Source organism: Barbatula barbatula (genome assembly GCF_947034865.1).
Source record: "Barbatula barbatula genome assembly, chromosome: 14".
In the NCBI taxonomy this organism is placed as follows: domain Eukaryota; kingdom Metazoa; phylum Chordata; class Actinopteri; order Cypriniformes; family Nemacheilidae; genus Barbatula; species Barbatula barbatula.
The window spans coordinates 4,074,972-4,091,159 of NC_136777.1; the positions used below are offsets into that span (position 1 = coordinate 4,074,972).

The 16,188-nt window shown below is 40.2% G+C and overlaps 1 protein-coding gene across 1 annotated transcript; it reads right to left on the reverse strand.

Annotated features, from left to right (window-relative positions):
- Window positions 1–128: 128 nt before the first annotated feature.
- Window positions 129–16,092, reverse strand: tarbp1 (TAR (HIV-1) RNA binding protein 1). Its single transcript, XM_079472355.1, has 29 exons — window positions 15,075–16,092; window positions 14,895–14,992; window positions 12,685–12,754; window positions 12,447–12,592; window positions 12,244–12,296; window positions 12,070–12,167; window positions 11,712–11,847; window positions 11,518–11,614; window positions 10,604–10,693; window positions 10,342–10,507; window positions 9,994–10,248; window positions 9,813–9,910; window positions 9,545–9,703; window positions 9,249–9,463; window positions 8,467–8,689; window positions 8,141–8,329; window positions 7,845–8,044; window positions 7,681–7,752; window positions 7,462–7,582; window positions 7,171–7,281; window positions 6,311–6,463; window positions 6,048–6,134; window positions 5,763–5,962; window positions 5,557–5,638; window positions 5,284–5,455; window positions 4,041–4,220; window positions 3,024–3,148; window positions 1,835–1,971; window positions 129–538 (listed from the first exon to the last, which is right to left on the reverse strand). Exons 1-29 carry the CDS (start codon window positions 15,955–15,957, stop codon window positions 376–378), a joined length of 4,779 nt encoding a protein of 1,592 aa, XP_079328481.1. The 5' UTR covers window positions 15,958–16,092; the 3' UTR covers window positions 129–375.
- Between the last annotated feature and the right edge of the window lie 96 nt (window positions 16,093–16,188).

Below are 16,188 nucleotides of genomic sequence, written 5' to 3' on the forward strand. Positions count from 1 at the left end.
TAGGGTGGATTGTAATTAAACACATCACAATGCATCTTTAAAAGCTTTAGACCATAATTAACATGTGAAAACAAGCAAAGCATTAAAATATCATTTGAATGAGACATTGACACTTTGAGGGACTCCTTGTGAGATTGTTTATAAACTGTTTATTGTACCGAAAGGAATTTTTAAAACGTATAAGGGAATATACAAAATTGATATAAAATGTCCAAAAGAATCCAAACTCAAAACACAGGATGAGATACAATCATCAAAACTGTTAATAAGCAACATAACCTTAACAAGAACAAGAAGAAGGAGCGTTTACAATGTAACATCTTTTAAATACTGACGTATGCTTTCTGCTAAAACACAGAGTAATGTTCAGTCCATCTATAGTCCAGTGCTCGGTCCTAGATGCTGCCGGGTATATTCCCACACCAGCAGGGCAGCGCTCACGTGCACATTGAGGGAACGAGTGATACCTTGCTGAGGAATTTCCACACACACATCTACCAGCTGCAGAAGGTTTGCAGGGATGCCTTCCCTTTCATTACTGTCCAGAGACAAACAAATAGTTAATTTTTACACGATGTAGGAAAAGTCACGTGTCCTTTTCGGATAGTAAACAGAGACAGAAAGAGACAACATTATTTAGTTTATGAGGTTAACGTCTGAATCCTCCTCGCAGACGTACCCAAGGGTAAACAAAGCTTTTAAATAGCACATCTGACACAAAACCGCTGCTTGATAGCTTCACATCCCTGAGATAATCAGGCATAAGAATGCAGTGATTCAAACACCTGCTGTGCAGAAAACAACAGGTGTTTTTCTGTTTAGACAAATGATGCATTAAGACCAATCACAGACGGCAAACAAACATACGCACATATTTTCGAACACGCACACATTTTGAATATTGTATTGTTGCAGCGAAGGTTGTGGTTATTTAGCTTTCTCATCACTTTTACCTTTTATAAACACGACAGGATGGCAACATGATATGACGGTACAACTAATATGATATTTTTTCAGGCAGGTCTATGTTAAGACCTACCAAAATATTTTTAAATAGCAATATGGGTTTAAATACTCAACATCTCAAGTAAAGAGTGGTTTTTATATTCCTTATCATATGAATGAAACGTAGGTTCAAGTAATACAAAATTGAATAAGCATTCATTCTAGTCCTTTTTGTCATTGACAAAATGTATTTGCCTATAATGCTTTTATGTCAACATTTGGATTACTGTTCTCAAACATAACAGATATTGTCTAAATGATTTTTGGCTGTTAAAACTGCTTCGGTACCGTACATAAGATGTCAGACAGAAGGACGGTGGATGTTTTCTGAATGTGTGTATTGTGTTTACGGCTGGTTTTGCTGATGTGTGCCTGGCATGTCAGGGCAAGCATCTCTCTCCGGCTGCATTCAGGGGGTGAGGAACTCTCATAGGGAGTAAAGCATCAATTAGCCCGATAACACTAAACTGCACCCTGAGCACAACAATATAAGATGCTATTTTTACACCATCACCCTTTTCACAATGTCAACTCTACTCTTCATACCAGTTAATCGAATCAAAGGTGAATTATTTGCTTGTTTGCACTGTCTTGGCATTCATTGTAAACAGCAAAGTAAGAACAAAGATTTTGATACTGTTTCAGGATAACTTGAAATGACGACAACATTTTCACTTTTAGCGTTTAATGCACTTTAGATAAAAATGCCCTTGGGTGCAGCTGGTTAAAAGTAATAAGAAATATGATAGAACGTTTATTTGAGGTGGGCCAGAACATGTTTTGAGGCCCGATGTACACACAATGAATTTAGATGAGTTGGGATATTTACCCAAGTAGCAAAAGGCTTCTCTCAGGAAACTTGTAATCTTGTAAATTCTGGCTGTTGGATGTCTGCTCCACACCTATAACCCAATATCCCTCTCTCTTCTTCAGCTGGAGGAAGTCTGATAACTCGGCAGGTTTCACCTGGAACATTTTGGTGAATGATGTTAAAATTACTGAACAATCTTCAAGATTCCACACACACACACCTACATTTTTGTATTGTTGTGTATAAATGACTGACGAAATGCATTTACATTTGCTTTCATGCAGTGGTGTTTATTATTCAGGCTGGGAAAGATCAAAATATGGCTATTGATTTAAAGATTAATCGATTAATTTTTGCACTTATGGTGGCACAAAACAGAAATGTGATATATCTGTCTGAACCAGCCCAGACAAACATCATTGATTGTATCTTCATTATTTATTTTCCTTTATTTTTTTCTATTCATTACTGATGTCTCTACTGCTAAGCTTTGCAATAATGCAACGTATCTTAATATCACGATTTATCATTATTTCCTTTCCTTCATTTTTTCCTACTTTGCAATATTGCAACATTGTAAGTGCCATTTAAAGTTTTTCATAAATTCTCTTTAAGCAAAAATACATCTGGTTACACTTTATTTGAAAGTGTCCTCACTATACTTACGGGTGTATTTGTAGCAACAACCAACAATACATTGTATGGGTCAAAATTATCGATTTTTCTTTCATGCCAAAACTCATTAGGATATTAAGTAAATGTCATGTTCCGTGAAGCCATTTTGTAAATACCGTAAAAATATATAAAAACTGGATGCAGCAAATCATGAACAAAAAGGGCCGGAAATACGCCTACAAACTTAAGAGAGCGCTAAAACAAACCAGCTTCTTCTTTGCAACGGCCTGCTACAGCGCCTCTGATGGACAACTTTAAAGCCGGTTTTCTCAATATCTTGCACCCTCAGATTCCAGAGTTTTAAAGATCTCAGCCAAATATTGTCCTATCTTAACAAACCATGCATCAATGGAAAACACATTCATTCAGATTTCAGATGACATATCTAAATCAAATTGATATGGCTGGTTCTGTTGTCCAGGGTCACACATGACTATATATTAGGACAGGAGTATTATAAACATAATACAATTAAATAACCAGACAAACAATCTATATCTAGGCATCTACTGTACTTTAAAAACACACACACCTCCAGCAATGGCAGCCACAACTCTGAGGACACACTGAGCGCTTGGAATTGTTTGTCATTCACGTGTCTCAGACTGTCCAGTACCAGAGCTTTAGCTCCGAAGATCTCACATGTCCTACACAGACCTGAAACAAACAAACAATCATAAAATCTACTGTGTTATTGCACAACTACAGAACAATACAGAGAAACTCAACCCGTCTTGTGTAGTGTACATAATTATCAAAAGATCAAACACGGAGCATGAATTGTTTTTCTGCTTGTGTTCACAAATCCTCTCACTTATCAGAGTAAATTCGCAAGATGACCGTTTCAGCCATATGTGGTCTCCTTTATCAGTCTATGAACAAATGTTGACACACAGTTTAATGAAACACCAACTAGATAAAAGGGATATGAAAAAAAACATGCCTATCAAACCAACAATAACCCGCTGTATTATATGTTTGAATGAGATAACGCCGTTAATGATGAGCTTTTGTTGGGTGATGCAGAAGAGACGTTGATGGGTTCCTCTGAATTTCATTATGGCACACACAACAGAGACATTTAACCCGAACTTAGCAACAAAACGTTGCAGGGCATTAGAACATCATTTAAAGCAGAAACCGAACAGATACACAGTAGTACACTGCTGATAATAAAGAAATCAGCAGTAAAGACTCACAATGTTCCTTCAGATTCACTGGTTCATTATTGTGGTGCTCTGACATTGATATGCTGTGCTTGGAATATTTGTAACTTGACATGATGTGAGAGATTGAAAAAAAACTGTGACGCAATGGCCAAAGACGTCTGTAAATGATAAAAACATTCGCATATTTGGATATGCTTAAACTCTATAATCACTTTTATAATCATCAATGACTTTAAAAGTGATTTTTGCCGCAATTCATGATACACGATTATAATTTAGGTTATCGACACATTAATTCCCCTAAAATACATAAACTACAGTAATAATCTCCCAACATAATTTTACCACGAATGAAAGATTTATCAGTTCATCTTTCTTACCGCCCAAATTGGTTGGCTTGTCGATGAGGGATGCGACCACCAGTAGGGCGCTGGTGAGTTTGCCCAGGCGTGCTGCCCTCTGCTGGGCAATGAGCTCAGGCTCCTGCTCCTGAACACTCAACTTCCATGGAGTGATTTTCTTCTGAACTTCTGCCCAGCGCTCCTCCTGCTCCATCTCCCCTGTCAGATACAAACCACATCAACTAGGACACAGACAAAATGACTACTATGCTTTATCGCTGTAACACAGTATTTAGTTATCAAATACTGTTTTTATAGAACACAGATATATGAAAGTGACCCAAGGTATCCGAACTGAATATGGTTTCCTTCTGGAAGAATAATCCAGTCACGGTTATAATTCCTTGTATCATTTTGCTTCCAAGCGGTAGCATGGGAGTGAACAAGTTTAGATTTGTTGAAGCTCCAAAGAACTGCTCGTCTTTCTGAAGCGAAGCGTTTGTTTAAGAGAAATATCCATATTGACGGCGCTATTAACCTTGATGTCTAGCTTCCGTCATCTCTCAAATGCACGTGCTTGACCTAGACGAAATCTCTCGCCAGAGGGTATGGACTAGGGTTGGGTACCGGACTATTTTAAGGGCACCGACCGAATTACGTAGGCACTGCAGAGTATCGATTCACATTAAATCAATCTGTGTCAAAATTCGAACGCATCGGGATCCGGGTACAGTAGGCCTACAGTATTGGTACCGCTACCGGATAAAAAGTGAACAGTACCCAACCCTAGTATGGACGTGTCGTCACGTTACCACATGAACACCATGTGAGCACGCCAGAGCGCGCCCCCGTGAGAGGCAACACATTCAGCAAAATGACTGCTTACAATATCAGGAAACACAATTCCGTGCAACAGTTGGCATCTCCAAGTCGTAGGGAAGTCCTAATTATCACAGTCAAGTCCAGCTGCTTTTAATTTCTGCAAATTATTGCACGTTTTAGTCCCGGTTTCGTTGTTTCCCCTATTCTCCTCAGCCATTTTGCTGTGTGTTTTACCGCTCAGGGAAACGTGTCCTGGCACTGATTCTTAATTCGTGACACCTTCAATATTCACTGGAAAAGTGTTGATTCAATGTCCAGGTTTTTAGTTGTTTCAATATGTATTTCAATGCACTTTTTGTCTCATTTTAAATTATTAGTCATCCCCTTGTGGGCCATGCCCCCCCCCCGCTGAGAACCACTGGTATAATGGTGTTAACTGTTGCCCTCTGGTGGCGGTTACCTTGATCCTGCTGGATCCAGTCTCCAGGCTGGTGTTCGCTCAAATCCATCACAGGGTTCTTCAAAGGCAGCGACGCACACGAGGGAAAGTTACCAAAGCTCTCAAATTTCCACACCGGAAGCCATTCATCTTCTGCCAGCTCTGAGAGGCGAGGAAAGGTCTCAAATATTGTCTGGGGGAACAGGAAATGTTATTCAGCTACATTATAACAGCACAGAACGGATCAGACTATACCCTTAGTGCCAAGTGTGTGCTGTGGGGAAAAGCTCTTACCTCCACACTGTAATCCCTGATTGGATGGAAAACCCCAAAAAAGAAATGCTCCTGGATTCTCGTCCAGTTCTTCATTGCATTGCTGTGGTTAAGACAGAATCATCTATGATGAGCAGCCACCAAGCACTCCTCACATCACCTTTTATTATAGCAACAGGTTTGAGCTCACAAATTTCTGCAGAAAAAGTACAAATACATTCACTCACCCAGTGTTTTGCATGGCTTCCGCCTGGTTCAAACAGGCCTGGACCACCGTGCCCAGACCACCCAGATTCTCCTCACTGAGGACATTAGTGTCTTTCAGCTCCCAAACCCTCTTGAGGGCGAGAAGGGCGTACAGACGGACGCTGAAGTTATGGCTGAAGCACCACTGTAGGATCACCTCCACGGCTCTCCGCCAGTGCACCTGCCGAGAAAAGAAACCACAACAGTGAGCTCTCAATCACAAATGACAGAATTTAAAGACGTCGTATAAAAATGTCATTTGTAACCTTCTCGTCCAGTTTTGGGAGGAGGATGTTTAAATGCACAAGGACAGAAAGAAATGTGCAGATACTTGTTTTCGTCTTCTCGTGATCCTGCAAAACAAAAATGTAAATATAACATTCACCTACACTATTAAAGTTGCTGCGTGCAATGTTTTGTTCAAATGTTTTCTTCAATCTTGGCTTAGTGTGAATTCAGTGTAAACTCTGTGGAATTTTAAAATGTCTGGGTCGGGGCGACCTGTAATAAATCATGAGTTAAGACTCACCAGACTGAAGCAGTCCCACAGGCTGTGGATGTGAGATGGGTACCGATGGAGGATGAGGATCAGGGTCCACTCGATCAGGTATTTGACGGACGCCTGGTTACTGCAGAACCCGGCATCACACACACGACTCAACACAAACTCTGATACAAACTCCTGTGACAGAAAAAGCAACATGCACTGTTCACTTTTGCCAAATTCTGAAATTCTATATTGTTGTGTTAAACACAAACCAGTGTTGGAAAACGACTAAATAATGAAGATTTAAGAAATGAACTAAAGTAAATTTGTACGATCATTTTTGGGTTAGTTATCCCTTCAATAAACGTTAACACGTTAAAGCTATTTGTAACTTTGTGAAGTTAAAAATGAACAAAAATTATTAAGTGTCAAATAATTGCAAGTACATAAAAACAGAGTTAAAATCTCTCTGCCGGCCTAACCCCAATTCACAGTTTAGTTAATATATTAAAAAAATAAACAAAATTTAAGTTATCAGGTATGATTTTGTAATATCAGTTTTTTCCTTTCGTCTCATGTGATATGACGTATGCAAAGTAACCTGTAATCGTATGATTTGAGAGGAGAAAATGACAGATGCGGTTTCATTTGTCAAGCTGACATCCCTACTTGGTTTTGTGCAAGAATAATATAGCAAGAAAAGACATTTTATGATATTAAATAAAAAATATTTTTAAATTATGTTAATAACTTTATATAACTTAAAAAAAGGCTTCCCTCGAGATGGTTTATATGTAGTGAGCTATTTTTAGCTAGTTAAGGTTTTAAAAGCTTTACAGTATTTAATCTAATGTAAATTAGAACAGGATTAATATGCATGAGCGTGTGTGGAGAGATCTAACCGCTCTTAGTTTGGGCAGTAACAGCAGCAGCGTCTGCCACACGCGGTTCTTCACTCTGTGCTGGATGGAGTTGCTATAGTAACGTACTTTGGATTTTGAAATCTCGGCATCCTGTGAGGAGAAAATAAGAAACAGGACGGAGCATTAATCAAAAACACATGCAATTACAATGAGAAGCCAATTCAAAAAGAATTGAACACACATAAACACACGCACACATCCTCTTCTAAGGAAACACTCCACTGACCGCCCGATTTCCAGTAAGAGGTGTTTACTAACAATTAAACAAACCTTTTTTAATAGTCTCTGAACAAGCTCTTGCATCACACGCTGGTGAAGCCGATTGGACGGATTCAGACGGCACAAGAAAGCCAGGACGCATATGCGAGGAAACTGATCGTCTCTGTTATCACTGAAACAAAAGGCAAACATATACGAAATTGTATATAACAATTCAAATAAATCTTTCTCATTTTAGCTCAAAATGAAACAGAAATGATCGTGGTTCACCTATTAATGGCTGTGTTCGCGGCACAACTATCACCAAGCTGCTCAACGTAGCTTTGAACTTCTTGAATGAGTCTGAAAGCATATCCTAAATATGTATTATTTCTTTTAAAATCTCTTAAATCCAAAAAGTAATAACATGGTTACGTTTGCCACTGTGCACTCACCTTTGGTCTCGTCTAAACACAGGGCCGTATACACAGGCTTCAGTGAGAATGTGGAGGTGTGAGAGGGCAGAGCTGAACACACCATCTGTCTGGACTGCCTTTTCGGCCCCAGAGGGCAACCACATGTCACAGCAATGCTGGATGAGAACATTAAACACTCCAGACCGGACCTGAGCTAAATCCATCAGCTCATTCGCAATCTGTGAAACATCAAAAGTACACCATCACAGCATTTGATTTAGGAAAGGGATATGTGAAGAATAACTGAATGACTGGTTTGGAGATCTCTATTGGACCTGTTGAACGCAGGCAGTTATCTGGGGGTTCTGCTCGTCCGACAGCTGTAGAAGCTCGCGGTTAAAAGCCAAACGCACAAATCCCTGCAGTGTGGACCAGAAGTCCTGAGGGTTTGTGCTCAGAGCCTGAACCACCTTCCATGATGCACATATGGCATCCACGCACAAAGACTCGTCAGACTGCGCCACCTGGTGGATGAAACAGACCCATCAACAATGCAGAAGACGATCAAACAGAATGTCTACAAAAGCACACGAATAGTATTTTATTTATAATGTAATGAGTTCAAGATCATCACAGCTGATTGGTGTTGAGTGTAGCGCACCTTTGGTAAGACTGTCGTCATATAGTCCAGCACTGGCAGCACAAGATGACCGGGCAGTAACGCCAGAGCCTCCACAGCAGCCCGCAGGACCTCAGGGGCTTCAGGGGCCTGCAGGTGCCCGGCAGGAACGGACTTCTGCAGGAAACTCAGACACATCCACTGGTCTCGAATATACTGAGCAACGATTCGTCCCCAGTCCTTCAGAACAGGACTATCCTCTGGACTGGAATATACATTGATAAAAATATATGTGAGAAGAAAATGTGTAGACGATATTATAGTTGTTTAAAAAATGCAATGAAAAAAGTGTTCGAAATTGATGATTTGGACTGAATAATGAGGAAGATCTATGCTGCGGCTCAGCATAGACGGGAAATACACAAAAAAATGGTGCCATATCACCGCTGTCCTTCTCTTCATATTCTGCTATTTTGTATATGTTTTTAAATGTACCCTTTATGTTTGTCACTGGGTTTACACATGTTTAACCAATAAAAAATAACAAAACTTTTTCGTCAACTCTGAAAACACAGTACTTCGTATGTCATCATTTAAAAAAGTGTGTTTTCCATTTCCTGACAAACTGTGAATTTGACACAAGGTTTCAGAAGGACAGCGACGATATGCAGTTTTATCATGAGGGCTAGTAAACAATTAAAACAGAATTTGCATCACTACTGAACTGTTGCTTTAAGGACAGCGGCAGCCATAATACACTGACTAAATCAAATATGAGTAAATAAGTAGCTCATGTAGATATTTGAGATCTTTTTTAAACAAACCTGACTGACGGATCAGACGCAGCTGTGGGCTTCAGTAACGTCTGGTTGAGATGCTGAAGTGATGATGATGAAGGGTAGAAGTAGTCGGTCAGGGAGTGTAAAGATCTCACGGCCTCAGAACGGGAGTTCCGTACGCCACCATCTGCAATGTCACACAGCAGGGCAAGCGTGGCCATACTGACCACTCTCTGAACCTGTCCTGATACAAACGGCTTCTGAAAAGCAAAGACACACAGTTATGATCTCAAACCGTCAGAATCCACAGTTGGTTATTTATTATTTAACGTGAACTGCACCTGCTGAGAAGGTTCCTTGAGGATCTTAAGGCAGTTGGTGGCGAGTTTGGGGATGTAGTTTTGCAGCAAGTTTGAGCCGTACCATGACACATTTGCGAAAGTCAGAACCAGCTCTCTTAATACAGAGAGATAAAGTTCAGCCCTCTCCACATCACAGAACTGGAGGCAGAAAATAAACACAAAATTGTTGTCTGGTCTAGATGGTTGATCCAGCTGCACTTGTTACGCCATCTTGGTCAAGCCTGTTTTTGTATAAGAAAACACTCGCCTCCCTCAGTTCACAGCTCAACCTCCTCAGCAGAAAGTCCTGGACCGACACCACCGCCGACACCACTTGTGTCTTCAAAGCAACAGCAACAGCATCCTCTGCAAACATCAACACAAGAACACAAGAACGAGTTTCCAGTATGTTTGAAATCCTGCATGCCCGTCTTCTGTCAAACACACACCTTTCTCCGGATCTTCGACTCTTCCTAGAAACTGTAGCAGTCGCAGTAGCAGCTGCAGGCTTTTATCTGTCTTGTGCTGCAGCAGGTAGACGTTGGTGCTGAGTCTATGTAAGACATCCAGCAGGGGTTGTAGGAGCTGTTCCAGACCAGCAATTTCTTTCGGTTCGGTCTTGCTCTGCTGCAGGTCCGCAGACAGCAGGATGGCCCGGGCCAGCAGCTCGGCCTCTGCTGGATCAGGCACACTCCCGGTTTCATCTTCCGTGAGAAGTGATGTTTTAGAAGATGTATTTACATGCTGATGTTTTGAAAGGGATATTGTTTCAGAAACAACAAAATGCTGTATCTTACCTGAGCTGGCTGGTGCCGTGAGGAAGGTCTTCAGCCGCTGCTGGACGTGACTGAAAACAGAAGCTCTGTTAGTGTTCGATGTTTGATCTTGAAGCTCCTCAGAGGAACCTGAATCGCCGTCAGTCAAACGCAAATGGTCTTCGTTCATCCTCAGCCAATCACAGAGCTGTAAAAAACAGAGCGTTGCGAATATCAGTTCAAATCGAGCGCCGTTTCACAGTTCGTCACTCAGATCGAGTTAAGTTTGTGGGTGTTGGTTTACCTCCATCCAGAGTGTTGTGCCGCGACTAAGCGACTCTTCAGCTCGAAAATACACAAGGAAACTCAAAACCTCATTTAAAGATACTGCTGACTGCCAAAAGAAAGTGAAAAAGAACATAATAAGAACATCGTTTAATTCATGCAATCATAATGGTCTAAACATGTTAAGGCCAATTCACGCCCTTTGTGGGGTCAATGTGAAACCCCTGTTGGTGTTTGTAGCATAAATTGCTGCGTCCCAATTCGCATACTATCCGTCCTAAATAGTATTCGAAAATAGAATTAGTATGTCCCTAAATGTAGAATGTTTAGAATTCCAAAGATTCCCGGATGGTTGAAATAGAAATTCGAAGTGCAGATTGATGCAATATTACCCACAAGTCACCCCGAGTAGGCAAAGTTTAGCGATGCTCCACTGCATTAACAAACTCAGATAAATGATGCATCAATAAATATAAGTACAGTTAATGGCCACAATGTTGTCTAAATGTCTAGGCAACACAACAACGGCCACTTCTGTTTCCTGTAAGTATGTCCCAGTGTGTGCATTTTGTTTTGCTACACACAAATATTTTAGATACTTTTCAGTAAAATACTTTAAGTGCATAGTACAAGTAGGCGAATTGATGTGCAGCAAGTTAATGAAAATGTTTGGAAAAACCGCATACACATTTCAAAACCTTGTATATGTTTGTGTGTATTTAAACATGGCAAGTTTCAATACATTCAAAAGCGTTTTACATCAATGATGACGAATGGCATTTGTGTCATTTATTTTCAACATTTTTGTCAGCTTTTTTAATTTTGGTATTTCAGTTGTGTTCGAAATGACATGACGGTGAGTAAATGATGACAATATTTCCACTAGTTTCGGATGAACTGCTTTAGTTATTTAAAGGGAGAAAGGTGCAGTACCACATCTGTCAGAGAGAGGGCGGCATGAAGCAGAAAACATTGCGAAGCTCCTCTCAACAGAACCTGATGAGTGATCATGGTACAGCGTAGAACTTCTCTGAAAACACACAAACATGTCAGTGAGCAGCTTATGTACATGACATACGTGTTTCATAACTATAATTGAAGTAAACTGAAGCATTTTTTCTCTGTACCTGAACGCCCGGAGCCCATCGGAGTTGAGGAGAGGACGCAGAGACAGACAGCTCAGAGCCTGAGACAGGAAGAGCAGAGGAACGGCACACCAGTGTCGTGAACCCAACCGCTGGATGAGCTGCAGCAAAACCGAGCCTGCTCAAAACAATATATTCATTCAATTGCTGACCAATATATATGATTATGTACACTTGACCTTTTAATTCAAAGATGAAGATTTCAAATGTTCTATTATTCATACGGACTGAATCAAATTATGGAGCGTCACCTTATTCTCGCTATAATTTCTGGGCATATATGAACATGAGACATTCACATATTCACGAGATGAAATGAACACATCTCACTTCTCTGTACCTTTATTCTCCTCTGGCAAGCTGTTGAAGAAATTCACCATAAAGGTTTGCAGTTTCTTTCCCAGCTCTGGGCGATCTCTGATGTTCTGCTGAGCTGATCTGTGAAAACAAACCGCATAGTATTGGTACAAACACTGCAAACAGGATACGAAGGGAAATAACAGGCATCACGCACCTGTGATATAGAGAGCTCTCCGCAAGAACATCCATGAGCGGACCGATTACAAACTGAGAAGCAGAAAAACATTCTTCATCACAAAAACAAACACATTTTCCCGTACACGGAGCGCTTTTATTTTTTATAATGATGTATATTGCCATAAGCAATAACAACAAACTTAAAGCATGAGATAGATGTACGGATAAACAGGTGGATACCTGTGAGAATGCCAAAGCAAATCCAGGATGATGCATCGCTTTCAGCTCTAACAGGTGATTGACTCCTTCCTTCATAACTGCCTTGTTCTCGCTGTAAAACATGCGCTGATATAAGCACAGCAACCAGGAAGGTGAAAACAGCCCATCTGATGACAGGGAGAGTTGGGAAAGCGGGAATAAAATGACATCCAAACCAGCAAGAAAACTGTTTATGGTGTGTGCTGCTACATCAATGTACCTTCAACATTGATTGAGGTCGTCTCGACAAGCATATCGATCCTGCTGAGTACAGGTCGGATCACATGAATCTGAAACAAAGTAACTGTTCAAAATCAAATGTTTTAAACATAAAACAATATATAACTCTTATTAATATAGCCTATATATATATGTATATAGAGAGAACTCTTATTATTTATATATAACTCTAGAACTATTTTTTCTCTCCTATAAATGTAAGACACTCTATTTTAATCCCATTACAGTTCCTATAAAATGCTTTTTGTTATTGAATCTCTCAAAATCGCACATGACAATCCACTTGACACTATATCTAAGCAGTTTATTTCATCTATTCTAAGGAAAATGAAAGTCTATAAAAACAGATATACTGCTATAAATGAATGATAAACACACCGTGCAAAAACATTATACATACATGTAAAAGGAAAATGTCGGAAAAAAGACGGACTTGAAAATACAAGATAAGAGATCCATTGTTCACAAGTGCCTTTGATGGGCGAAGTCTCACACTCGTGCACGGCTAAGTAGAAGAGCCTAAATCTAAGTGACGGACGTCTCTTTCATCTTGAACGGACTCTGGTTGGGTCACCAGAACATTTTTACAATTTCAAAAAAAAAAGATCTCAATTCTATGCAAATATTGAGAATAACGAAATTGCATATAAATGGGTGAGAAGAGATTGGGTTCAAAGTACTTGCTCCATTTATTTAAAATAATCATATTAATGGACATGTGCTCATGGGAAATAGAAGCATCTCAAGATCCATCGCTGAGTGATTCAAAATCTGGGCGTATACAGTACGCTATCCGGGTATTTCTCACCTGCTCTTTTATGAATATTAAGGATTGGACATAGTATAGTGTTTTCTCTAACTGCATAGTAGATTCGGACATATTCGTGAGAAATAGTGCACCGACCGGGTATTTCTCGCCTACTGTTTTACATTTACATTTAGTCATTTAGCAGACGCTTTTATCCAAAGCGACTTACAGATGAGGAAACATTGGAAGCAATTATAACAACATAGGCAACAAAATACATAAGTGCATCAAACTGGTCCATTAAAGCCTAGCACAGTATAAGAATAGTTATATACAAAGCTAAGAATAGTGAGGTTAGTAAGTGTTTTTTTTTGTTTTTTTAAAGAAGGAAAGGGAAGAGAATAAGTTAAAAATCAATCAGCGACGTGTTGACGGAAGAGATGCGTTTTTAGGCGTTTTTTAAAGATGGCAACCGAGTCTGCTGATCTTGTAGCAGCTGGTAGATCATTCCACCAATGTGGAACAGATCCAGAAAAGGTACGGAAGAGTGACTTTTATGAAGACCGATGTTTCGTATGCACTATTCGTTTTTTTCTCCTTTGTTTGACGTCAGATTCCAGGTTTCTGATTGGCCAACGCTACTTTACGGTTAGGGTAATGTCCCCACCTGCATGACTTTGACAGTGCTTTATAGCGTGTTATTGTATTTTCGTGTGAATGCGACTAGGCCTAATGGTCGGTTGGGACGTTTCATACATCATGTCATTACATTGAGAACAGAATAAAGATGGCGATCTCTAGTGGTTGTGTGAAGGTGTTCACGTTGAAACGCTCCGAAACATTCGAGCCTGAAAAGGTTTATTAAGAGGAAAAGATAAAACAGGCTATGAGAGAGTCTCAGTGGTCTGCGGTGGACTTGCAGTAAAAATTTAATTGTAATTGTAAACCAATGCAATTCTTGTTCATGGACATCATTTTATAACAAATGTGTCTATTCAGGGACATATTGATTATTCTACAATCTTGCAAAGTGCTTTCCTTAAAAACTGTGCAAATTAAAGTCAATATAATCAACTACTATACTGTCATACATACACGTGTGCAAAAATGCAAAATAGGGGCTACAATATAACTTTCACAGAACACATAAATAAATAAATAACACCTATATTACATCTTTACTTATACTTAAATAACAAACATGGTTTTCAGTGCCTACAGAGTGCGACAGGAGACGAACTAACAGAATGTCAAATAAGACCCAAGATATAAGCTTGATATAAGCAGAGCTTCTCAACTGATTATCACCTGATCAGGTTTAACATTTCACATCAAGCAACTGATTTAAAGTACGCTAAACGTACTTTACTAAAAATGAGTACAGAATAAAACAGTGTTTTTAAAATCAGCACACTCATAATTGATAAGTAATAAATTCTTACCTGATTTTCCTCAAGTGTCTCCAACACTAATGCATAGTCCTCCCAGAACTCCCTTAAAAGCTGTTTTTTCTCTGATGTCCATTTAAACAAGATCTCTTCTGCAAAACAAGCACAAGTTTACAATTTAAACCCACGTCTTAAACACTAGCTTCTGCATAAATCAGTGACTGATGTCCTTACCTGTGCCGGGTGTCTGGCAGGTCCCCACATCTTCTCTCCTGGCATCCGCAAGTGCCACACACCGGGTGAGCAGGTAAAGCGCCCGTTTGCGGGTCACACTGTCTCTGTGTGTGAGACCGGCCTGGATTGCTCTGAAAAACCCTTGTGATCTCCTGGGTTCAGGGCGGTTGAAGGATGAGTCTGATTCCAAAGAGAAGAGGTGATCAGATAGAGCAGTAAGGCACAGCAGGACCCGAGCCGTTACAGATTCTGTCTGATCTCTCTGATGCCAAGCCAACAAATCCTCCCATATCTGATGCAGAGATTCAGATTCTTTACTGCATGACTTCAATATGGTGAACCAGATCCGAACAATGATTTTGGACACCCTGGAGTCAGACGTATCCTTAATACAGCAAAGTGTCCGGGACAAAGCCTTAAAGATGACGTCTCTGTTGTATGGGATGCTCGAGAGCAAAACTGCCGTGGCTTCAATAGCAACATCCATGTCCAACCTGTTTGTTTCGTGACTCCCATCATCTCTCATCATTAGTACAGAGAGAAGGATGTGACACACTTGCTCGTGTACATCAGTCTGACATACACTGAGGCATGCAGCAAACAGTCCACAGACTGCACCGAGCAGGTCCTTACCTCCATCATCTTCACTAGAGATCATTTTCAAAAGTGGCATGCATTGATCCCATATCACTGACTGCACCTCACACATCACATGTTCCTCTTGAGCCGGATGCGATTTTGAGGATAGCTCCTGGATCAGAGTCGTTAAAGCTTCGATCTTGTCAATGTCAGGCAAAGAAGTACTTTGCCAGCGCAAAGTATTGAGTAAATTCCCGGGATCGTGACAGTGGGACAAAAGAGTGTTTATCAAAAAACGAGACATGATAATTTTCTTATTTGTCGTCCGCCGTACTAATGCGTTTAAAATCTAGTATAATGTTTTGCCTTCCACACACGTGTAAACCGGCACTGCCCACTTCCTGAACCATCACGTGCTCGCTACACGCATGCGCTGTGTGGGCTCACGCAATCACGTTACTTGCATTTAGGGGGCGCAATACGATTAAGAAATGAAGAAACGAGCCTCATTCAAGCAATGTTTACAAAATGGTAT

What these genes read in the sequence shown, in the direction of transcription:
- tarbp1 (XM_079472355.1), bottom strand. Translation starts at nt 15,957, where the DNA reads ATGTCTCGTTTTTTGATAAACACTCTTTTGTCCCACTGTCACGATCCC. An exon ending in TGAGCTGTGAACTGAGGGAG is followed by an intron (nt 9,704 to 9,812) that starts GCGAGTGTTTTC and finishes TTCTGCCTCCAG; the next exon opens with TTCTGTGATGTGGAGAGGGC. An exon ending in TCAAGGAACCTTCTCAGCAG is followed by an intron (nt 9,464 to 9,544) that starts GTGCAGTTCACG and finishes TTTGCTTTTCAG; the next exon opens with AAGCCGTTTGTATCAGGACA.